Genomic DNA, 24,531 nt, shown 5'->3' on the forward strand with positions numbered 1-24,531 from the left:
CAAACACACACACACACACACACACACACACACACACACGCGCTAATCACAGGTCGCACACGTTCACACACAAGCTAAACCAATAACCAAATACATGCTGTCAAACCTTCCCAGCCATTCAGAGATGTACATAAACGGAGTTTCACCAGTAAACTAGTTTAATTAGTTATAATGCTGTATTTGCCCAACACAGGGTTACAATAATGAAGTTTTATTAACTTCCAGCCAATTATCACAGGGGGGCCTGGAGTCTATCCAGGACAGCACAGGGCACCAGGCTGGGGGGGTACACCCTGGACGGGATGTCAGCCCATCGCAGGGCACAAAACATGCACTTACACTAGAACCTCGCACTGCAGAGAATTTAAAGGCACCAGACCACCTAAGGGCATGTTTTTGGAGGAAGGCCACACAACACTGGGAGAACATGGAAACTCTCAAAGAGTGGAGGTGGGATTCCAACCCCCAGCTCTGAAAGGTATGAGGCAACAGTGCTGGTGAATCGCCAACAACATTAATTTGCTAAACCCAAATGGGCTGGGACTGGACCAATGACCAAAGAGCGACTGCCTAACCCCAAGTACAATGCTAGCATTCCATACTAGAAAGACTGACCTCCTTGCGTTCCAGCTCCTTTAAGCGCTCTTCCTCCTTCTGCCATTCCAGCTCGCGTTGCCTCTCCAGCCGCCGCTCCTGCTCCTGTTGCCGCCTCCTCTCCTGCTCCCGCGCCTCCTGCTCACGCCGCTCCTGCTCCTCCCGGGCCTTCTGGGCCCGCCTCTCTTGCTCGCGCCGCTCCTGCTCCTGTAAGACCTGCCGCCGCCTCTCCAGCTCAGCGTTTCCCCGCTGGAAGTTCTCCTTTAGCTTGTCCTCGAACGAAACTGCAAGGAGGGCCATGCACACGCACACGTGGTAACCATGGCAATAGGGGCAGTGACCTTTGACCTCCTGCAATTCAATGTGAATCAGGTGATTCTTTGTAAAGATACTAAGAACGGCACATCACTAATACACACTTGTGTCACCAAAAACATTCACTAGCTGAAGGTGCCTGTCTTTGTGTGTGTGTGTGTGTGTGTGTGTGTGTGTGTAAATCCGTCTGTCCGTTCTACTAATGCTACCATTACTCTTTGTCTTCTGGGGTGGTTCAACTTGAATTTCTTCAGGGACGATGGTGCGATTCAAAGGAAGCAATTCCCCCTGCTTCCCCGTTCTGCAAAATACAACATGCCTCCGTGTAGGTAGAAGGTGCTAGAACCTGAGACTCTGAGTCAGGCTACACAGGAACAACCACCATACAGCTTCCCGTGCTCACTCATCAGGAGTCCCTTAGCTGGGCTCAGTCGAAGTATCTCAGTGTATGGGGACACTCTCCCTTTCTGTGATTCCAGATGGGTCAATGTCCAGCCTGACACAGCATATTCAACCCCCCCGCCTTTCCCCATTCATTACATATAACTATGGAAAAAAGTTAGAGACCATAGCACCAATTTTTGTTTCACTCAGTTCTCCTTTATGGGTATGGATCTGTGAATAATGTTTTTTTTTCTTTTGCAAACTGCAGCCTGGTTCTTTCCTGCTTCTCATTAATGAAGGGCTTCTTCCTTGCTTTATGGGACTTCAGCCCTGCTTCTATGAGCCTGTTATGAACTGTCCTAGCAGTGCACCTCACACCTGCACTTAACGTTTCCACCAAGTACAGGTCACTTGAGGTCATGATTCATGAGGCACTGTCGGATAAGTGAACGGGCATCTCAAGCATTGGGAAGTCGTTTCCACCCTTTACCTGGCTGCTTTCTGGCCTTTCTCAGTGTCTCCCGTTTCACCATATTCTTGTACACTTGCGTACTTAGAACCTGGAAGCAACCTGACGCTCAGCGTACCTTTCTGCCAGCAAAACCAGCTTTAAACAAGCAGATTTTTTTTCCAGTATAGAGTGGTCTCAATTTTTTTCCAGAGCTCTATTTACTGCTCTGCCGGGTTCACCGATTGGCCACCGGCGGCGGCTGTCTACCTGACGGAGGGGGGCACCAGGTCCCCGGGAAGCGTGAGGGGCAGCGGCTGTCCGGCCTTCGCCATGTCCACCAGGTGCATAGCCAGGATGAACTCCTCCCCTGTCAGCTGGCCGTCCTTGTCCACATCTGCCAGGTTCCTTGGGAGAACATGTGGGAAGGTCAGTAATCGAACCGGGTGCACAGATGGCGAAGACCAGCATAACTTCACCCAGACCATGAGGGGTCCAATTTAAAAACCAAACTAACCTACAAAAAAATGACAACTTACCCCGAGTTTTGTCCAACTGTAGGCTAATGCAAGTGTTCCAAGCATGTTTAAGGTATGCTAGGCTAGGCTATGAAGTTTGTTAGGTGAGCTGTAATAATAAAATGTATTCTCACCTAACAATATATTTTTTAGCAGTATTTTGAGAGACAGACATATAAAAAACAAAATGCCTAATTTTGGCATTTTAAAATGGCTAATAATAATAAAATAATAATTTTTAATATGTATACACACACACAACTTTCTCTCTATATATGTAATGGAATATATAAAAATAAAAACATATATGGCTCTTACACATTCTTTTCATCCTTCTTCATGTAGCGTACTGTTGATTCATTCAAACCATAATGGCGAACGCCGTCCGCATAACGCTTTCCTTCCCGAAGCACATCCAGAAGTTTTACCTTCTCCTGAATGGTCAACGTCTTCCATCGTAGGGCTTAGAACAAAACGAAAACAATCGGACCACAAACAATGTACGGGATACGCAGAGAATTGTGAGGCGTCGGAGGAAAATCCGCGATATAGTGGGGAATCGCTGTAATGTGAATTCTGCCAATCCTGGTTTTCAGCACCATGGACAGAAACCTGTCGTTTATAGGGACCTATTATGCCCATTTTCACTGTTCATAATTGGATTTTTATGGTCTGCTAGAATAGATTCACCCTTTTGATAGGTGATATCCTAGAATCCAATATATTATTGCAGGGCTGTTTTCATTTGATGTTAACCAAATGTGATATATTTATTTTTACTTTTGATATCTCGTCCTTTTCCCCTTATCTGATAAGAGCCGCTGTCCGCTGAGACAAGCTGGTGTCTTTTTACTGCTCACTGAAAAGTGGGTGGTGCGGACATTGTGTATTACATCACACTATGAGACAGTCACTGATTGGTGGGCTCTGAGGGGGCAGTGTGACCTGAAAATCATCCATCAATCAACCCAGGATGGGGGGCCAGCCCATCGCAGGGCACACTCACACACCATTCACTCACACATGCTCTCCTACGGGCAATTTAGCAAGTCCAATTAGCCTCAGCATGTCTTTGGAATGTGGGGGGAAACCAAAGTACCCAGAGGAAACCTCATGACGACATGGGGAGAACATGCAAACTCCGCACACATGTGACCCATGCGGAGACTCGAACCTGGGACCCAAAGAAATGCTAACCACTGTACCGCTCCTGAAAATCATGAACCATTTTAAATATTGAAGTATTTTTGAAATATTTATTAATTTTAAATATTTATTAAATCAAAACATTGGGCAGTATACATGTTATAGGTACTTATTAATGAATAAGCAATATAATAAGATTCAATTTTGCTTTCACTACTTAAAGCGCCAGAACATCGTATTTGAAAAATTCAACAGCAATATCCCTTACCAGAAATCAGGAACAGGTTAAGAAAATCCACAGACTTCGTCGCGAGCAGTTTAATATACGAACTATTTCCTTCTACCCAACTCCACACACAGCTCGCGCTTGTGTCTAATGCGCAGTGATACGAGTAGTGTACTTCGATAGAAGCCCGACATTTCTACGGCTGATATTTCCAAACCTGAACAACTCCCAGCAGAACTTTGATGAATAGATAGCATTAAGGCCCCTCTAAAATATCTTTTTATAGTTTTGGGGTGAACCTCCCATTTAAACGAAGTACATGGTGGTGCTCATGAATTTGAAAGCCTAGATGCCTCATCTCGCTTTTCCACAACGAGTCAGCAGCGCCACCATCTTGGAGCGATAATTAGACATAAACAAGCAACAGATGTAGATGGAAAGATCTTTTAGCCATAACTTCTTTACTAATTAACGCATTTATATCTTACAATTATGTAGAATAAATAAACAAGCCCACCACTACTGCCCCCCCCCAAATTTATGTAGTATTGCTCATAGTATTCTCAACAAAAACTAATGCTAGTATCCCGTCAGTGTCACAGGCAAGTAAACATGTTATGTATCTTATTTGACCGTACCGCAGATTTTTTTACCTGTGAAATGTGGTTCCCTGTTTTCTAGTTTTAACATTCCTCATGTTGTTGCAGTTTCGAAAATAGTCGGTTCACTAAGTCATATCTATGAATCCTCTATTTCACAATTACCATGCCAACATCGCGTATCGCCCAAGGAGGCACACAGGGTTTCAAATCTATGGCGGTGCTGCCTACACTACTACCAGTCACATGACACAGGAGCTACCGAATACCCGCCAATCGGGAGCCGGCTAGATCAACCACGCCCACCCGTCACATAGAGGAGAGTGAGGCGAAAGAAGCGAATCAGTTTAAAAATGTCACCATTAACGCGGTATTTAGTAGTCTGGAGATATTTTACTTTAAGCAAGGCACAAAATAAAGTTGTAGTATTTGTAATAAAATTTGAAGATTAGCCATCCCCAAGGAGCTGACAGGAAAGCCAGGTACAGGTTTAGTCCTCCTTAATCAGCTTGTCGGTTACTAAATGTCGGCAAATAAGCTTGCCTTTTTCTGTGATTTTTTTTCAGTTTAATTGACACTTAAAGAAGTAATCTGAGACCTGAGATATAACATTAGCAACGATGGTCATTTTTTACACTCATGGATTTTAACATTGAGGACGTGTGTCACATGTCATTTTCACATAGAGGGAGTTTAATTGTTTTTATCTGTGTCTGTGTGTCAACATATGTCTATTTAGTTATGTCACTGAAATGTATGATTAGTATTGACATTTCCATAGACTACTATGTTTTAATAAAAATGTATGATCCTTTGGGAGTTGGGCAATAGAACGGAATTGTAAAGTATCAATAAGAAATACTATTAATGAAGTAGCCGCCGTAACCTTTTGCTTTGTATGAAGTGTGCATACAAAACACAAATAATGCAGTTGTACTGTTATGTATATAATTTAAAAGGTATACTTGCCAGCAAAAGATTGAGTTAATAAAATTAAATGAAAAGTATTAAGACCCCTTGTCATTCATAGTATTATATACTTCTTAATTTTACAAAGACTTTTTTCCTATCATATTTTTTAGTTTTTGAAGTTGATAATCTGGAAAACTGCTGCCTGGGATCAACTATCCATTCTTGACTCTTGGAATAGGAATTGAAGTCGAATCAAACAGCCTTACAGCACCCTCTTGTGACATACAGTAATATGGAAAACAGAACAATTACTAACTGAACGCAACATCCCCCCTTTACTTATGTATTCTTCTTCCTGCAGCAGCACTGTCTTCTATAAAAGTCACGCTGTCACGATCGCGGTCGGGCGAAGCGGCGATCGTGCGGGCAGGCAGACAGGTGAAGTCGGGGCAAAACCAGGGATTTAATGGGCAAACGAGGACTGGAAAACATAGCACACCTACAAACATCAATGACGGACAAGGGAAACCGGGGAGACCAGGACTTAATACACAGGACTAATCAAAGTAACTAGACAAAGCTGGAGACGATCAGGGAAATACATGTGGGTAATCAGGGGGCGTGGCACACACGAGGAGCGGACGAGCCGGGCATGACACACGCCTTACCTGTAACATCCATCCATCCATTTTCCAAACCGCTTATCCTACTGGGTCGCAGGGGGTCCGGAGCCCATCCCGGAAGCAATGGGCACGAGGCAGGGAACAACCCAGGATGGGGGGCCAGCCCATCGCAGGGCACACTCATACACCATTCACTCACACAAGCACACCTATGGGCAATTTAGCAACTCCAATTAGCCTCAGCATGTTTTTGGACTGTGGGGGGAAACCGGAGTACCCGGAGGAAACCCCACGACGACATGGGGAGAACATGCAAACTCCACACACATGTGACCCAGGCGGAGACTCGAACCTGGGTCCCAGAGGTGTGAGGCAACAGTGCTAACCACTGCACCACCATGCCGCCCCCCCATAAATTCATTTTTCCATTTTTATTTTCAATAATATTGATGTTAACTCAGCATCTTATTTTCAATGTTGAAAAAGTCACTTTATATCAAGGTTTCGCCACCATTATTTTTTCAATATTGAAAAAATGACCAAAAATCAATTCAGTTTCAATGCTGATAATTTAACACTGACCATAATTCAATGCATTTAACTATACTTCAACGCTGAAACAATAATATGATGCTATCTGGGCTATGAATAATTATTTCAATTTATATACAGATTCCAAGCCCATATAGGTGATACACAGGTACGTAATGGGCGTCTTATGTCTGAGGTAGCCAGCTACTGTGTTTGATAACCCACCATCATAATAATAGTTTCCTTGCACTAGTATAAACCAATTGATCCCTCTTGCAAGAGCTGGATACCTGTGGTATGAAACTGAATAAAATGTATCGTACCAGTCTTGGGGAAAACCAGTGAGAATCCACTGTGAAACAGCACTGCGCAAATTCTCATGTGTTCCTAATGACAAGGGCAAGACTGGTAATCAAATTAGCCTCTCAGCAGGAGTGTTAGTGTAAAAGCAGGGCTTATTGACACAGATAATAAAGCTTGTTAGAATGCGTAACATAATTATTTAGCTGGGCCCAGAAGAGGTGAGAGCTCCCCTAGTGGCTACAGGAGTGCATTTTCCCCAAAGCAGGTATAATGGATGGTGGTCTTATTGCTTTTAGACCACAACTTGGGATAGAAGAACAAATCAAATTATTTTCCTCATTTAATATTCAGATTTTAATTGGGCTTAAATTTTAGAGCACAGTGTGTTCTAGGATGGTACGTTATGGATATTAGTCTCTACCACATTCTAACGCTATAAATCCGGACCTTTTCCTATGTTTGATTTGGTGGCTGCCAGGCGTTCTGAGTAGTATAGTGACTATGGTAGGCGTGTGATTCCCTAAGGAATTTTTTGTTCTGTTCTGTGTGGCAAATACATATAATGCTGACATTTTTCCTGGAAGATTTGGGATTTTTCATCCCGTGCCTTAAGGTATTTCTCTCCAGCTCTAGGGAGTCTCCCCCGAAAACACCAGTCACTCACTAGCCTTACACTTATGCTTGCTGACTTATTCAACACCATGAAGGATTAACAGAAAAACAGAAACCTATTAAAAGGCTGCACCATATCATGATATGCAAATAAACATCCAGCATCATTGTTTCACAGGGAAGTACATTATTTATTGATAATTATAACCCTAACCCTTACTTCTCAGCTTGACAAACATAAGGTGCGGTGTGTGAACATGTGAACTGGTTGAAATGCAAGTGTCTCACAGTCAATGCATAAGACTTGAGAGCCCTGACTTTACTTATATAGCCCACAACATGTTTATGATTCATAAATAAATCTGGCCAGTAAATCGGTCTTTCATTTTCCACAGAATAAAAAAAACGATAATGTTATCCCGCTGATAATTACAAGCGCGTTTCACCCCCGGCACTGGCTGGAGACACAGGCAAAAGGCATACAATCTTATTGAGGTACAAAAATTATTCCATCTACTCTGCACTTCTGCATAACTTCCATCATAGTGCCAGTTTTTGCGGTCAGCAAGTTTATTACTGTAAGCGCCTCCATAGTAGTGCCTCTGAGGAACTGAAACCAGACTTCCGATGGTGTCTCTCACATGCACATCATACATATATATATATATATACACTCACTCTTTCCGGGTCATTCACATGATTTGTGGTCAGCCACTATATGGGAGGCATTTTCAGGCATAAATTAAGGGCATATTTACAAGTCGCACTAGTGTACCTATGTAAACGGTCACTGCATTGTGTTTTGGGGTGTTATCAGGTGTGTGTGGGGTGCAGGAGGAAGGGATATTACAGACGCCGTTGTCGTTCCCGGATTTTATTGAACCTGTTGGGAACAATAAGGAAAGGGGTAAACTTCATATGCTCTGGCCCTCTCGCTCTCTCTGCACAAAGTAAAACAATGTATATACTTATGTGTTTTCTATCCCCTGCTTATGATGAATAATAAATCAAATATAATATATATGGGTCATAATTATACAATTGATTTACTAACTCGGGGGACCCTGCCACTAGATCCTCACCTCTTCCCATGTGTGCAATACACCAAAGGGAAGAGGAAATGAGGTCGGGACCCTTATAAAGGGGAAAAGACAGAGGGAGGGGCGATGCAGGACAAAAGCATCATGGGAAAGTTTAAAGGATATTGTACCCATCAGGTTAGACAGAAGAAGGAAAACAGAATCTTGTATAATTATAAGTTAAAAGTAAAATAACAACCTGTTACACGTCACCTACACTTCAGACTTCATCCTCAAAATCAAAGCAGTATTAACACAAGCAACATGTTCCATCTCTTAAATCCAATCTAACATTTAAAAATAAAGTCTGTTTCAACTGGACTTTTATCTAAGAAAAACAAACATTTTATGTTCGAGTTGTTATGAAACTACTGAAACAAATAATTGGCTATACTGCAGTTCCGCTGTCTTGTTTGGCACCCTAAATTATGTCCTGCATTCTGTGGAAACAAATGAAGGCTGAGGAATGTTACGTAACACAGCTAGAATGCAAAAACTCTATCTGGTGTAATTCAGTGCATAAAACCAATGGTCTTAAGTGTGGTGTCTTCTTCGTAACACTCCCTGACTTTTGTATCCATGACCATGAGATAGGGTGGGCTGCTTTTCTTCCTTCCTTTGACTAGTATTCCTCCCTTTCCTCCCAGCCTTGGTTGGTGGGTCAGGCAGCATCACCTTCTTTTAATAGACCCAGGTGTCATTTATCTTGAAATTAGGTTCAAGTGCAGAAAATGATCTAGTCTTAGACAATCTCTGAATTACAGAGAAATCTGATTTATTCTGAAACTGTGAGAAATTGTTCATCTGTATTTTGCTGCATTGCTAATTGTTGATGTGTGTGCCCTCCTTGTGCAGTAAAGGGGAGATCACATGCAGAGCTGGTTTTCTGTAGTTTCTTAGCCTGAATTAAAATAAAATATTCTCTTCATATAGGAACCAAGTCTCTGGCTGGAAATTTCTACAAAAGGTCCATCTTCTTTTGCCGTATCAACACTTAAATGAGAAAAGCAGACAGGGACAGTATAGGTGACAGCAGTGACTGTCCTTCCATGCCATCCAAATGTCCAAGGGGTATGACAGAGTACACATGTACAAAAAATTATATATCAAAAGCAAGTACCTTTGTTGAAACGTGAAGGTAATCGTTTACAACATAACAATTCCATCCTAAAAAAAAGAATTTGTCTGTGTATTGCCTAGGAACTGCTACAATGTTAAAATGGTAAATCCCAACCAACCAGAGCAAGAACTGACACGTTATTTAAGAACTGAAAGAAGGAGAAAATTGAAAACTTTCTTCGTGGGATCAATAACATATATGTTTTGTTTCCCACGGTCCTGTTACTAATTCAAATCTTAAATCCTGTACTTTGATATTTTGGGCTGAATGTAATGACAGCAAATGTAACAGCTGCCTCAATGCAGGTGAAGGCAGCCCAGAGGGTCCAAGAGGTCAGTGGTCAATTACTGCATAGGGATCAAATCTGCAATCAGAAAATTACTGCATACATGCCTTTATATTACGGTCAAGCGGAGAGTCAGAGCAGTTTCCATAGAAACAACGTAAACAAACTTTACCGTTTGAAGCACAACAAACTCTGAGTGAAAATGGCGCAGAGGTGAGTAGCTTGTTAGCTCTCCAAAATGTCTTTGAATTCTTCAACTGATGTTGTGCTACTTCGATTATTTAGCCTTTTATACTATAATGACATATAGTAAATGTCTATAATACAATAAAAAACATTACATATTTTTTTAATATTACATATTTTTTAACGTCATTTAAAGTGCAGTGGTTTTTATTGCTACTGTGGTTGCTAATATTTAAATAATGACAGACTATTTGGTTAGTAAATTCATCTCAAACATGCTAGTTTAGTAGGGCTTCCCAACCTTTCGATGTCCGCGGATCGGTTTCCGTCGTAGAAAAGTGTCACGGATGGGTAAGACGGCGGTATAATTTGGGGGTTCCCACGCCGAGCGGCGGGAGATTGACGGTGTATACGGACATGCGGGGCTAATGGCGTATTTCCGTACATCAATACGGGCAGCTTTCTTTCCAAAACGGCGCGATCCCCTAATAAACGGGACGGCTGGCTCCTCTACCCCCGGTTGTCTGCCGCCCGGTGCAATACTCCGCGCGGACGGTACCGGAACACCGACCGGAAGTTGGGACCCCCTACTGTACAGGGTGGTAGGTAAATTGTTAAAAAAAATTTGGGCCATTACTTTCGGAGTAGGCTAGATGCTTCTAAGTTTATCATTACATCTATTTACATTGTTACACAGGATTAACACTTTCAAATATTCTTAGCTTGGTTAGTGTTAACTCAGTTCTTGGTAGTATTCATCTGGGTATTCATTTGATGTGGAGCACAGTTGTTTCGTATTTGATTCTAGTTATAATTTGGTGACATTACTGTTTAATATGCTATTGCACTTACAGTATCGTGCATTTTACAGTCGATTTTTTTTGCAATCTTGCTCGCTGTTTCTTTTATTCTATGTGACCCCTGTAATTATTTATTATAATAATTATAACAATTGTATTTTCTGTATGGTTGAAGAATTTCCAGCTCTTTATTTATTTTATTATCTCTCTTAAGTGCTGGTTAATCTCTCGTTTATTCCCCAGAGAGCGAATTGAGAGAGCTGATCGATGGACCAACACCCAACACTGGGAAGCCTGGAACCTGTGGGATGAAGTGATCAACTGGGGAGAAGGTGTGGAGGAGTTCTCACCAGTGACACTCCCCACTGTCCAGGCTGGGGGGGTTAAGGGGGGATTGGGGGGGTCTACTGATTTGGGTAAGGGAGGGGAGAGTGTGGGAAAGGATGGACTGCTAGCCAGCACTAGTATTTCATCTCAAAGTCTTCAGAGTAATTACGGCCTTTCATCTGAAGACTGGGAAATTTATAAAACTTGCTACCTTAACAAAAAAAAGAAAGTCAGGAAGGACCGGACAAGCCGGGGGGAGGGTGAGGTAAGGGGGCAGAGTAGTGAGGAATATGTGGAGGTACCAGAGTGGGGAACATTTGAGGGGAAGGCCTCCAGGGTTGTGATGGAGGGGACAGAGGCTGGTATTAGTATGATGGATATGCTAAATGGAGGTGAGGAGAATGGATGTGAGGTGGGAGTGAATGTGGAGGAGGTTAAGGAGGGAGAAGTACAGGGAATGCTGTGGAATATGTGGTGTCACAAGTAGGCAGAACTTGGCTAGAACCCATCCAGGAGGAAGACCTTGAGGAAGATGAAGAAACAGATGAGGAGCTTCAGGAAGCAGAAGACACTGATGCTGCCACAGTGGACAGTTGGCAGTGCATGGCAGCATATGTAGCCAGAATATGGCTGCAGACTTTACAGGAAGATGGACCTGAGGAAAATGAAGAAGCTGATGTGGTATTCCAGCAGGCAGAAGATGCTGATGCTACCACACTGGTCAGGTTTCAGTGTATGGTGGCATCTGAAGACAGATCACAGCTACTGACTATACCAGAAGAAGGACCTGAGGAAGAGGACGAGACTGAAGTGATGAAGACAGATAAAACAAAAGAAGATGCCGATGCTGCCGAGAAGATCTACAGTGAAGAAGAAGTATCATTCCATGTGAATGCCGAAGATCTTTCTGAAGATGATACTGAGAAGAGCCACAAGAAGAAGAAGATGAAGTGGTGCTTCTTCTGCTGTCCCCTGCCCTTCAGAAGAAGTAGCAAGAGGCAGTAAATATAAGGTTGTGAATTCAGGTTTACAAATGACTTAAAGCAGTAATATAACTGCATTATTGACACCTTCACAATGCACTTGCAAAAAAAGCATAACACATTATAGCCTTGTTTATTATGGATTAATGGCCGATATAATGTATTATGAAGATATTTATTGTGTATATATAGATCAGAGCATTCATAATGCATTATCAGCATAGCTATGTGTTATGCCTTTGTATAAGTATTTACAGCCGTGTTTTTTATACTTTTATAAATGTTTATAAGGCATTAATTGGGTATGTATAATGCAGTTATATGACTGCTTTAAGTAAAGTTAAGTAAAGTGTTTATTTTCTTTTTCTTAGAATACCCGTGTTAGAGCCCTGCATTGGGACTGGGATCCCGCGGGACCCAACGGAAAGAGATACTGTTTAAGTGTTAATGTAGCTATAAGATACGATAGGATAAGATATGCTAAGTTAAAATATAAGATAGGCTAAGACGAAATATATTAATATAAGCTAAGTTGAAATATAATAAGATAAGATAGGTTAAGTTATATGATAAGATAGGCTAAGTTAAAATATAATAAGATAGGTTAAGTTAAGATATAAGATGGGTTAAGTTAACATATGATAAGGTAGGCTATGTTAAGATAAGAGATTTGCAATAAAACATATTTACTTTTCAAACTGTGTCTTTGTCATCTTTTCAGTGTTGTGTCTGTCTTTGTTTGATAATTTTGAATTGTTAATTTATATCTGAGACTCTCCTAAATGTCAATAAGCAGAGACGGAGGAATGGGAGGAAGGTACAGTTAAGTATAAATGATAAAGTATCAAAATCACAGTGTTGCCTTATTTTGACGCAGAGAAAGTAATTTCAGTGTTACTACCACATATGAGTTAACGGCTGCAAATGTTGGTGTTAGAAGTGCCGGTAAATAATGCGCCGTAAGTTTAACTCCGGTGTGTTTCTGAAAAACACGCAGCCTTCTGCCTGCTGTCATTCGTCGCACGTGTAGGAGGCTATTCTGGTAAGTAACAGGTAAAGTTGTCATTTAACGTAATGCTAACGTGCATTACCAGTTAGTAAGTGTTTTACTATATCACACACCTTACGTCCTTTATAGTTTTAGCCCGGTGCACTCTGTATCCATGCTAACTAGCTAGCTAATGTTAACATGACGCAGTACAGTCTTCCAGCTTGGGGATTCCCACCCCTGTCCGCGGCCAGTATTCCGCAGGGGGGTTTGCGGAGGTGTTGGTTGCAAATGCAAACGATCCCTTCATGTTCATGCGTTGTGTCCTAATGTGTAAATAAAAGATAACTATCAAATTCAATGTTCATGTCCTATTATACTAGATAAGACTGTAAAATAGTTTGCCCTGCATATGGATGCCATGTAGTCAGAGTATGATCAAGACAGGGTGTGAGTGTGGAAAAAAGACAAATGTAACAGTATTTGAGGGAAGAGTGTGAAGGAGGGAAATGTAGGGAGAAGGAGGTTCCTAGGAGCTCTGAGATGTGTTTAGCTGTAATAAATCTGAAATATAGCTATATGACATAGTTTTTGATAAAACCAGCATTTATTTTTTAGGTTTGTCGAGCTCCGTCAAAACAATTAGAACGAGTTCATTATGTAACTGGAACCCCTCTCACATGTAAACACAGTGACACACTACAGCATTGGTTTGTTGTCTGAGGCTATGATACTGACCACAAACACATTCTCAAATTTCACTGCACCAATCATAGCATATGCAGGCAGAAAAATGATCGCAAAAAACATTCAGCATTAGACTCAAAAACCGTCTGTAATGTCTGTGTTTATCCAGTGGACCATAAATTAAAATAAGCTTTCCTATTTCAGTTTCTTTTAGATGTTATAAAGTAATAAATAAACAATCATAATAATTAAACCATGTATTACTGACTATCGGACAACTTCAACAAGTTACCACATGGATGCAAAATCAAAGATATTCATTTGCGCCTGGCACTAACCATGTATTCACTTCCCAGAAGAGGTGAGAGCTCCCCTAGTGGCTACAGGAGTGCATTTTCCCCAAAGCAGGTATAATGGATGGTGGTCTTATTGCTTTTAGACCACAACTTGGGATAGAAGAACAAATCAAATTATTTTCCTCATTTAATATTCAGATTTTAATTGGGCTTAAATTTTAGAGCACAGTGTGTTCTAGGATGGTACGTTATGGATATTAGTCTCTACCACATTCTAACGCTATAAATCCGGACCTTTTCCTATGTTTGATTTGGTGGCTGCCAGGCGTTCTGAGTAGTATAGTGACTATGGTAGGCGTGTGATTCCCTAAGGAATTTTTTGTTCTGTTCTGTGTGGCAAATACATATAATGCTGACATTTTTCCTGGAAGATTTGGGATTTTTCATCCCGTGCCTTAAGGTATTTCTCTCCAGCTCTAGGGAGTCTCCCCCGAAAACACCAGTCACTCACTAGCCTTACACTTATGCTTGCTGACTTATTCAACACCATGAAGGATTAACAGAAAAACAGAAACCTATTAAAAGGCTGCACCATATCATGATATGCAAATAAACATCCAGCATCATTGTTTCACAGGGAAGTACATTATTTATTGATAATTATAACCCTAACCCTTACTTCTCAGCTTGACTATATTGAAGTATGAAGCGGTGTGTGAACATGTGAACTGGTTGAAATGCAAGTATTAAGACCCCTTGTCATTCATAGTATTATATACTTCTTAATTTTACAAAGACTTTTTTCCTATCATATTTTTTAGTTTTTGAAGTTGATAATCTGGAAAACTGCTGCCTGGGATATACTATCCATTCTTGACTCTTGGAATAGGAATTGAAGTCGAATCAAACAGCCTTACAGCACCCTCTTTAGGTTCCATACAGTAATATGGAAAACAGAACAATTACTAACTGAACGCAACATCCCCCCTTTACTTCCTGCAGCAGCACTGTATTCTATTAAAGACACGCCTTACCTGTAACATTTCTTCCTATAAGGTCATTACACCCCAGACAAAATAGAATGTAAGTTCAACAAAAAACATTGTGCTTGTGCCTTCCTGTAACTGCACAACCTTTTCACTATGAACTGCCTGTTTTGCTTCCAACAGAAATCAATTACAATTAGAAATGTTCCATTCACTGAGGACCACAGTAAGAGGATCTACGAACAACTGTTATATATTTTATACTGAATCTATCTTTTCCTTTAAGGTATCTCTTTCTAACCAGAAAATCACGGTCAGAACATGCATTTCATTTCTTTGTTTAATTCTGTGAAGTTCCATAGTCCTTGAGCCGATGATGGTTTGTGTGCCCTGGCTGCACAGCTTCCAGTTCCTTAGGCCATTCCAAGCTCAACTGTTCCTTCAGGACCAGTCTTTGGCAGGGCTGGAAATTTGGGAAGTCCACTGGGTACTGAGGCCAAATGGGCAGCATGCCATGCTTTCCCGTCAGCCAGGATGGGTCTCGATGGGTGCAGAGAATTTCTGATGCCCTTTTTGCACATGCGCTGGTTTCCACAGCCGCACTCTGTGCCCTTCTCTGAATGAGGGCATGCGAGATTGGCAAAGAAACGCCCAGCAATGCACTTTATTATCATGTCACTTAATTATCACTTATGCCCCTTCAGTAGCAGGCCAAGTACAAACACTACACAAGCAGAGTATTCTGTGGGGAAAAATTTATGTCCTCAACTGCTGAGAGCAGCGTGCTCTGTGCTCATTACATCTGTGAGCTCATTACTCTCTGTAGTGCTTTTCAATGCTGCATTGAGCAGCTGCCAAGATGTTATGCTGCCTCTGAGGATAACTGTTTGTTTAGGAGTAGAATAATTCAGAATAATTCAGAAGATGGATACAGATTTTCTCTTTTTAAACAAGACACTGGCTCACTCATAATTGTCCAGTAAGAGGTAAGGAGCATTCCTATTGAACAATCATGACTTCTAGCTTAAGTTAACTCCGCTAACTGAGAAATCCTGCTTAGTGGAACACCTCCCTGGTCAGAAGAGAACAACTACAGCAACCAAGAGTCACTACCTGGCTTCTGGTTATTCTGCATTAGCTCACAGCTCAGACTGGGAGTCATTTCATAATGAATTGACTCCTCAAGTCCAAGCCTTGCAGTGGACTGCAAAGCATCCAGGGACACTGCGCAGCACGTTAAAGGACAGCTCTTATGGAGTGACCACTAAACGTAAAAGTGGAAAAATAAATCATTTAAAAAATGTTAAATGAATAGTTAAGGAAGATGTAGCATTTGATTATGTCCATGCATTTTATAATATATTCAGTACAGGATCATAGGGGAGTCACAATAGGACATACTGTAAGGAAGTGGAATATTCTGCTAAGAAGGTCAGTGCATCATAGGACTCACTGACAGACACAGACACACACAGGCACAAGGAAACAAGCAGCAGAACATGCATATGACATGCAGAGCTCAGCCATGATGTTAAGAGCACGACACCCTGAGCCAACAAGCCTGTAGGACCTAAGCCAGCAAAATAGTCTAATTTTCTTTCATGCGTACTTTGACACAGACATCAGCTTAATACAATGCATAAGGCTCACAAGTTGAAACTTCAAGAATAGGCACAGAAAATTCTTAAACAAAGAAAAGACATCACCTTAAAACCAGCTTGGAAGGTGATGAAATTGTAACCTGGCTGTCTTCATCGCCTGATTTAATCCCCATCATTAACTATGGGGCCTTAATGTAGCATAAGATTAACCACGATCACAAACATTACACTTCTCAGAGCGGCATCTAGGAGGTTGTGAGTGAGTGTGTGTGTGTGTGTGTGTGAACTGATACCAGGCTCATGATGGTCATTGACAAGAAAGGGCATTAAACTTGGCAAAAGGGACCGTAAAGAATGGCAGATTGTTTTTCTCTATATAAATTCAATAACTAACTAAGTCTGCTTTTATTATTGTTTCTCTTAATACGAGAAAGAGAAAAATCCATCAGTTTCTTTTGTTTTCGTTTGTGACTAATTTTCTCTTACATAATCCAGTTTGATTATGTAATGGTTTTATTCATCTGTCTACAAAATTGCTTGTCCTTTTCCTATTTAATTTAGTTATATGTATGTGTGTGTGTGTATATTTATGTATCTGTAATATAAAATCCTCTAAGTCACCAGTATATATTCATTACCCTATTCAGTGTTTCAGAACCCTGACCCCATGTTTTAGTCCATGTTGGACGTTTCACAGCCAGAACCTACAAACCCCATGAGCAAGAATTTGTTTCTTCCAACCAGTTGAGCATAGAGAGTCAGTCAAAGGCTACTCAACTGGTTTGTAAAAACAAAATCTTGGTCTGAGTTTGTAGCTGAGCACTGGTTTTTCCTGAATTTGAGTTTCCCTCTTTTACACAGCCTGTCCTTCCAGTGAACACATCCGTTGCAGTTTAAGAACCTACTACTTTCCCTTTTGGTTGCTGTACAGTCTATTTATGCAGACCTTCATTACTGAACCCTTGATAACCCTATCATAGACTGCAGTGCCCCATTAACTACAGTTTTTTTTTCCAGTTGCTGTATCTTATTTCTGCCAATTCCTTGGGAGTTCCTTGCATCTTAACTTCTTTATTATGAATCTTATTTATTGTTCCTTGGTCTTTCGACTCATGCATCACTTGCTGTATGCATTTCCAGCTCGTTCCCTGAAAACCAGTGGCATTGGCCGCCTGCTGGTCACTATTTTGGAGGCCACAGAGCTCAAGCCCTGCAAGCCCAATGGTGAGGGTCAAAGGTCAAGTCCTATCTCCCGAAACTCCAGCCGCTAACCCCCTAATGCCTTGTACCTCATGTATGGCTTGATGGTTGGGTTTAATGGTTTTTTTTGATGGCCTACACCCTCCAGGAAAGAGTAATCCATATTGCGAGGTGACCATGGGGGCACAGTGTTTCACCTCCCGGACAATAAATGACACAATCAACCCCAAGTGGAACTTCAACTGTCAGTTCTTCATTAAGGACCTGTACCAGGATGTTCTATGTGTCACCATCTTCAAGAGGGACCAGTTCTCTCCCGATGGTTAGTCCTTTCTTCAGATGTTTATTTCTCCTCTTTTTACACGTTGACACTTCCTGAAATTCGTCTTGGGAACAGTTCTGATGTTAAATGTGCTGATGTTAAATTTCCCTTAGAAAAATTTGGGTGTCATATTTGAAGTTTCGTCTTGTTTTTTTTTTTTTTAATTTAACTTTTAATTTATTTTTAATTTATTTATTTATTACACGTCATTTTAAGTTTCTCCATGGGGTATCACTGTGGTTTCATGCTTCAGGGTTCTGGTTCCATATCCTCCCCCTGGTTCTGTGTGTGTGAGTTTGAACATTCTCTTTGTATTTGTACGGGTTACTCCTACAGCCCAAGAACACATACAGATGAACTACGTTCTCTACTTTATGCCCTGGTATATTCTGCAGTCTCACTGCAACCCTTCTACTAGATAATTTCTTTTGTGTTTGACCGTTTATTTCTTTCCCCCCCCTATTGCTTAATTTCTTTCATTGTGCCACAATGGCCTGTGTTCTATTACTAGCGTTTGATGGTGGCCGCTTTCATCATGGCTGCTTGTATCATTGTTAGACTTCCTGGGCCGCACTGAAGTTCCTGTGGCCACCATCAAGAAGGAGCTGGAAAACAAGGGAGCAGCGACAAGGCGCCTGCTGCTGCACGAGGTGGCGACAGGCGAGGTGTGGGTGCGCCTGGACCTGCAGCTGTTCGACCAAAAATCTCTCAAATGAGGCGACGCGGATTGGTGCCATGCCATACGCCCCCCGCCCCGCCCCCGCCTCCACCCCGCTTCCCAAGACAAACGGACAGAGCTGAGGCTTCCTGACGAGATGCTCATTCCGATCCCCGGAACCAGCGGCAAGCATCAGCAGAGCAGGTTCTAGGCTGATGCCACGGGCAGTCCGGCTCCAGCACAGACAGGGTTCTGCCACGTTCACTCGCCAGGTGGCGTCTGTGAGCTGAGAGCTGTATGCCAGTGCTGCTGGAGACCGTCTGGACTCCTGAGTACTTCTGATAATGTGGACGTTTGACACAAATGCAAAATATAGGAAAGCCCTTTTGGGACTGATTATTGTTTACCACTGGATATGGTAATATCTCAGGTTTTTGTTTTTCCTGTCAGTTGTTTATAAAACCAAAAATATATTATGTCAATATCTTATCTTATTTTAATTATACAAATTCGGTACCTGTGAGACAAACCAACTTTACCAAGGAACAAATTTTTTTTTTTTTTTTAAAGAAAAATCTTCCCTCACTGAAAGCAAGATGGATGTATGCAGTGTATGTTGTACTGAATACTAACACAGGACTTTGGTAAAACTAAGTTTATTACAAGAATCACACTACCCTGTAACTGTCAATAGGTCGTTTTTTTGTTTCCCCTAACATTATTTAGTGTCAGCAAACCACAGCACATACAAATGTTTGGAAACATATTGTCACTCCTAGATACATCACATTTTACTACTAAAGACGTTATGTTGCTTCATGTGGATTTAACTAACAGTTCCTTAATTGCTTATGCATTCATTCCACTGTTAAAATATTGTTATATGATTTTAACATTTCCACTCAGAAAATCTTAATTCATAAAGGTATGAATGGAAACTAAAACAGGTAATTCTGAACCTTATATGTAAGACACACATCAGGTCAGGGTCAGGGTGCTGGTTTGTCAGGGTGCTGGTTTGTCAGGCTGGTGGTTTGTCAGGCTGCTGGTTTGTCAGGCTGGTGGTTTGTCAGGCTGCTGGTTTGTCAGGCTGCTGGTTTGTCAGGCTGCTGGTTTGTCAGGCTGCTGCTGGTTTGTCAGGCTGCTGCTGGTTTGTCAGGCTGCTGCTGGTTTGTCAGGCTGCTGCTGGTTTGTCAGGCTGCTGCTGGTTTGTCAGGCTGCTGCTGGTTTGTCAGGCTGCTGCTGGTTTGTCAGGCTGCTGCTGGTTTGTCAGGCTGCTGCTGGTTTGTCAGGCTGCTGCTGGTTTGTCAGGCTGCTGCTGGTTTGTCAGGCTGCTGCTGGTTTGTCAGGCTGCTGCTGGTTTGTCAGGCTGCTGCTGGTTTGTCAGGCTGCTGCTGGTTTGTCAGGCTGCTGCTGGTTTGTCAGGCTGCTGCTGGTTTGTCAGGCTGCTGCTGGTTTGTCAGGCTGCTGCTGGTTTGTCAGGCTGCTGCTGGTTTGTCAGGCTGCTGCTGGTTTGTCAGGCTGCTGCTGGTTTGTCAGGCTGCTGCTGGTTTGTCAGGCTGCTGCTGGTTTGTCAGGCTGCTGCTGGTTTGTCAGGCTGCTGCTGGTTTGTCAGGCTGCTGCTGGTTTGTCAGGCTGCTGCTGGTTTGTCAGGCTGCTGCTGGTTTGTCAGGGTCAGGCTGCTGCTGGTTTGTCAGGGTCAGGCTGCTGCTGGTTTGTCAGGGTCAGGCTGCTGCTGGTTTGTCAGGGTCAGGCTGCTGCTGGTTTGTCAGGGTCAGGCTGCTGCTGGTTTGTCAGTGTCGTGCTGCTGCTTTGTCAGGGTCAGGCTGCTGCTGGTTTGTCAGGGTCAGGCTGCTGCTGGTTTGTCAGGGTCAGGCTGCTGCTGGTTTGTCAGTGTCGTGCTGCTGCTGGTTTGTCAGTGTCGTGCTGCTGCTTTGTCAGTGTCGTGCTGCTGCTTTGTCAGTGTCGTGCTGCTGCTTTGTCAGTGTCGTGCTGCTGCTTTGTCAGGGTGCTGCTGCTTTGTCAGGGTGCTGCTGCTTTGTCAGGGTGCTGCTGCTTTGTCAGGCTGCTGCTGCTTTGTCAGGGTGCTGCTGCTTTGTCAGGCTGCTGCTGCTTTGTCAGGCTGCTGCTGCTTTGTCAGGCTGCTGCTGCTTTGTCAGGCTGCTGCTGCTTTGTCAGTGTCAGGCTGCTTTGTCAGTGTCAGGCTGCTTTGTCAGGGTGCTGCTGGTTTGTCAGGCTGCTGCTTGTTTGTCAGGCTGCTGCTTGTTTGTCAGGCTGCTGCTTGTTTGTCAGGCTGCTGCTTGTTTGTCAGGGTGCTGCTTGTTTGTCAGGGTGCTGCTTGTTTGTCAGGGTGCTGCTTGTTTGTCAGGGTGCTGCTTGTTTGTCAGGGTGCTGCTGGTTTGTCAGGGGGCTGCTGGTTTGTCAGGGTGCTGCTTGTTTGTCAGGGGGCTGCTGGTTTGTCAGGGGGCTGCTGGTTTGTCAGGGGGCTGCTGGTTTGTCAGGGGGCTGCTGGTTTGTCAGGGGGCTGCTGGTTTGTCAGGGGGCTGCTGGTTTGTCAGGCTGCTGGTTTGTCAGGCTGCTGGTTTGTCAGGCTGCTGGTTTGTCAGGCTGCTGGTTTGTCAGGCTGCTGGTTTGTCAGGGTCAGGCTGCTGCTTTGTCAGTGTCAGGGTGCTGCTTTGTCAGTGTCAGGCTGCTGGTTTGTCAGGGTGCTGGTTTGTCAGGGTGCTGCTTTGTCAGGGTGCTGCTTTGTCAGGGTGCTGCTTTGTCAGGGTGCTGCTTTGTCAGGGTGCTGCTTTGTCAGGGTGCTGCTTTGTCAGGGTGCTGCTTTGTCAGGCTGCTGCTTTGTCAGGGTGCTGCTGGTTTGTCAGGCTGCTGCTGGTTTGTCAGGGTGCTGCTGGTTTGTCAGGCTGCTGCTGCTTTGTCAGGGTGCTGCTGGTTTGTCAGGCTGCTGGTTTGTCAGTGTCAGGCTGCTGGTTTGTCAGTGTCAGGCTGCTGCTTTGTCAGTGTCAGGGTGCTGGTTTGTCAGGGTGCTGCTTTGTCAGGCTGCTGCTTTGTCAGGGTGCTGCTGGTTTGTCAGGCTGCTGCTGGTTTGTCAGGGTGCTGCTGGTTTGTCAGGCTGCTGCTGCTTTGTCAGGGTGCTGCTGGTTTGTCAGGCTGCTGGTTTGTCAGTGTCAGGCTGCTGGTTTGTCAGTGTCAGGCTGCTGCTTTGTCAGTGTCAGGGTGCTGGTTTGTCAGGGTCAGGGTGCTGGTTTGTCAGGGTGCTGGTTTGTCAGGGTCAGGGTGCTGGTTTGTCAGGGTGCTGGTTTGTCAGGGTCAGGCTGCTGCTTTGTCAGTGTCAGGCTGCTGCTGGTTTGTCAGTGTCAGGCTGCTGCTGGTTTGTCAGGCTGCTGCTGGTTTGTCAGGCTGCTGCTGGTTTGTCAGGCTGCTGCTTTGTCAGGGTGCTGCTTTGTCAGGCTGCTGCTGCTGCTTTGTCAGGCTGCTGCTGCTGCTTTGTCAGGCTGCTGCTGCTGCTTTGTCAGGCTGCTGCTGCTGCTTTGTCAGGCTGCTGCTGCTTTGTCAGTGTCAGGCTGCTGCTGCTTTGTCAGGCTGCTGCTGCTTTGTCAGGCTGCTGCTGCTTTGTCAGGCTGCTGCTGCTTTGTCAGGCTGCTGCTGCTTTGTCAGGCTGCTGCTGCTTTGTCAGGCTGCTGCTTTGTCAGGCTGCTGCTGCTTTGTCAGGCTGCTGCTGCTTTGTCAGGCTGCTGCTGCTTTGTCAGTGTCAGGCTGCTGCTGCTTTGTCAGTGTCAGGCTGCTGCTGCTTTGTCAGTGTCAGGCTGCTGCTGCTTTGTCAGTGTCAGGCTGCTGCTGCTTTGTCAGTGTCAGGCTGCTGCTGCTTTGTCAGTGTCAGGCTGCTGCTGCTTTGTCAGTGTCAGGCTGCTGCTGCTTTGTCAGTGTCAGGCTGCTGCTGCTTTGTCAGTGTCAGGCTGCTGCTGCTTTGTCAGTGTCAGGCTGCTGCTGCTTTGTCAGTGTCAGGCTGCTGCTGCTTTGTCAGTGTCAGGCTGCTGCTGCTTTGTCAGTGTCAGGCTGCTGCTGCTTTGTCAGTGTCAGGCTGCTGCTGCTTTGTCAGTGTCAGGCTGCTGCTGCTTTGTCAGTGTCAGGCTGCTGCTGCTTTGTCAGTGTCAGGCTGCTGCTGCTTTGTCAGTGTCAGGCTGCTGCTGCTTTGTCAGTGTCAGGCTGCTGCTGCTTTGTCAGTGTCAGGCTGCTGCTGCTTTGTCAGTGTCAGGCTGCTGCTGCTTTGTCAGTGTCAGGCTGCTGCTGCTTTGTCAGGCTGCTGCTTGTTTGTCAGGGTGCTGCTTGGTCAGGCTGCTGCTTGGTCAGGCTGCTGCTTGGTCAGGCTGCTGCTTGTTTGTCAGGGTCAGGCTGCTGCTTGTTTGTCAGGGTCAGGCTGCTGCTTGTTTGTCAGGGTCAGGCTGCTGCTTTGTCAGGGTCAGGCTGCTGCTTTGTCAGGGTCAGGGTGCTGCTTGTTTGTCAGTGTCAGGGTGCTGCTTGTTTGTCAGTGTCAGGGTGCTGCTTGTTTGTCAGTGTCAGGGTGCTGCTTGTTTGTCAGTGTCAGGGTGCTGCTTGTTTGTCAGTGTCAGGGTGCTGCTTGTTTGTCAGTGTCAGGGTGCTGCTTGTTTGTCAGTGTCAGGGTGCTGCTTGTTTGTCAGTGTCAGGGTGCTGCTTGTTTGTCAGTGTCAGGGTGCTGCTTGTTTGTCAGGCTGCTTGTTTGTCAGGCTGCTGGTTTGTCAGGCTGCTGGTTTGTCAGGCTGCTGGTTTGTCAGGCTGCTGGTTTGTCAGGCTGCTGGTTTGTCAGGCTGCTGGTTTGTCAGGCTGCTGCTTTGTCAGGCTGCTGCTTTGTCAGGCTGCTGCTTTGTCAGGCTGCTGCTTTGTCAGGGTGCTGGTTTGTCAGGGTCAGGCTGCTGCTTTGTCAGTGTCAGGCTGCTGCTTTGTCAGTGTCAGGCTGCTGCTTTGTCAGGGTCAGGCTGCTGGTTTGTCAGTGTCAGGCTGCTGCTGGTTTGTCAGTGTCAGGCTGCTGCTGCTTTGTCAGGGTGCTGCTTTGTCAGGGTGCTGCTTTGTCAGGGTGCTGCTTTGTCAGGGTGCTGCTTTGTCAGGGTGCTGCTTTGTCAGGCTGCTGCTTTGTCAGGCTGCTGCTTTGTCAGGCTGCTGCTTTGTCAGTGTCAGGCTGCTGCTTTGTCAGGGTCAGGCTGCTGCTTTGTCAGTGTCAGGCTGCTGCTTTGTCAGGGTGCTGGTTTGTCAGGGTCAGGCTGCTGCTTTGTCAGTGTCAGGCTGCTGCTGGTTTGTCAGTGTCAGGCTGCTGCTGGTTTGTCAGTGTCAGGCTGCTGCTGGTTTGTCAGTGTCAGGCTGCTGCTGGTTTGTCAGTGTCAGGCTGCTGCTGGTTTGTCAGTGTCAGGCTGCTGCTGGTTTGTCAGTGTCAGGCTGCTGCTGGTTTGTCAGGCTGCTGCTGGTTTGTCAGGCTGCTGCTGGTTTGTCAGGCTGCTGCTGGTTTGTCAGGCTGCTGCTGGTTTGTCAGGCTGCTGCTGGTTTGTCAGGCTGCTGCTGGTTTGTCAGGCTGCTGGTTTGTCAGGCTGCTGGTTTGTCAGGCTGCTGCTTTGTCAGGCTGCTGCTTTGTCAGTGTCAGGGTGCTGCTTTGTCAGTGTCAGGGTGCTGCTTTGTCAGTGTCAGGGTGCTGCTTTGTCAGTGTCAGGGTGCTGCTTTGTCAGTGTCAGGGTGCTGCTTTGTCAGGGTCAGGCTGCTGCTGGTTTGTCAGGCTGCTGCTGGTTTGTCAG

At 44.4% G+C, this 24,531-nt stretch overlaps 1 protein-coding gene across 1 annotated transcript in view; it reads left to right on the plus strand.

Moving 5' to 3' along the window:
* Positions 1-18,788, plus strand: part of LOC125728362 (intersectin-2-like) — a 56,215-nt gene extending 37,427 nt beyond the window's left edge. Inside the window, exons 7-9 of the mRNA XM_049005341.1 lie at positions 17,691-17,774; positions 17,899-18,072; positions 18,631-18,788. Coding sequence (XP_048861298.1) covers positions 17,691-17,774; positions 17,899-18,072; positions 18,631-18,788 — 416 coding nt within the window. The remainder of the gene's footprint in view (positions 1-17,690; positions 17,775-17,898; positions 18,073-18,630) is intronic.
* Positions 18,789-24,531: the final 5,743 nt, after the last annotated feature.

Source organism: Brienomyrus brachyistius, unplaced genomic scaffold, assembly GCF_023856365.1.
Source record: "Brienomyrus brachyistius isolate T26 unplaced genomic scaffold, BBRACH_0.4 scaffold261, whole genome shotgun sequence".
In the NCBI taxonomy this organism is placed as follows: Eukaryota; Metazoa; Chordata; class Actinopteri; order Osteoglossiformes; family Mormyridae; genus Brienomyrus; species Brienomyrus brachyistius.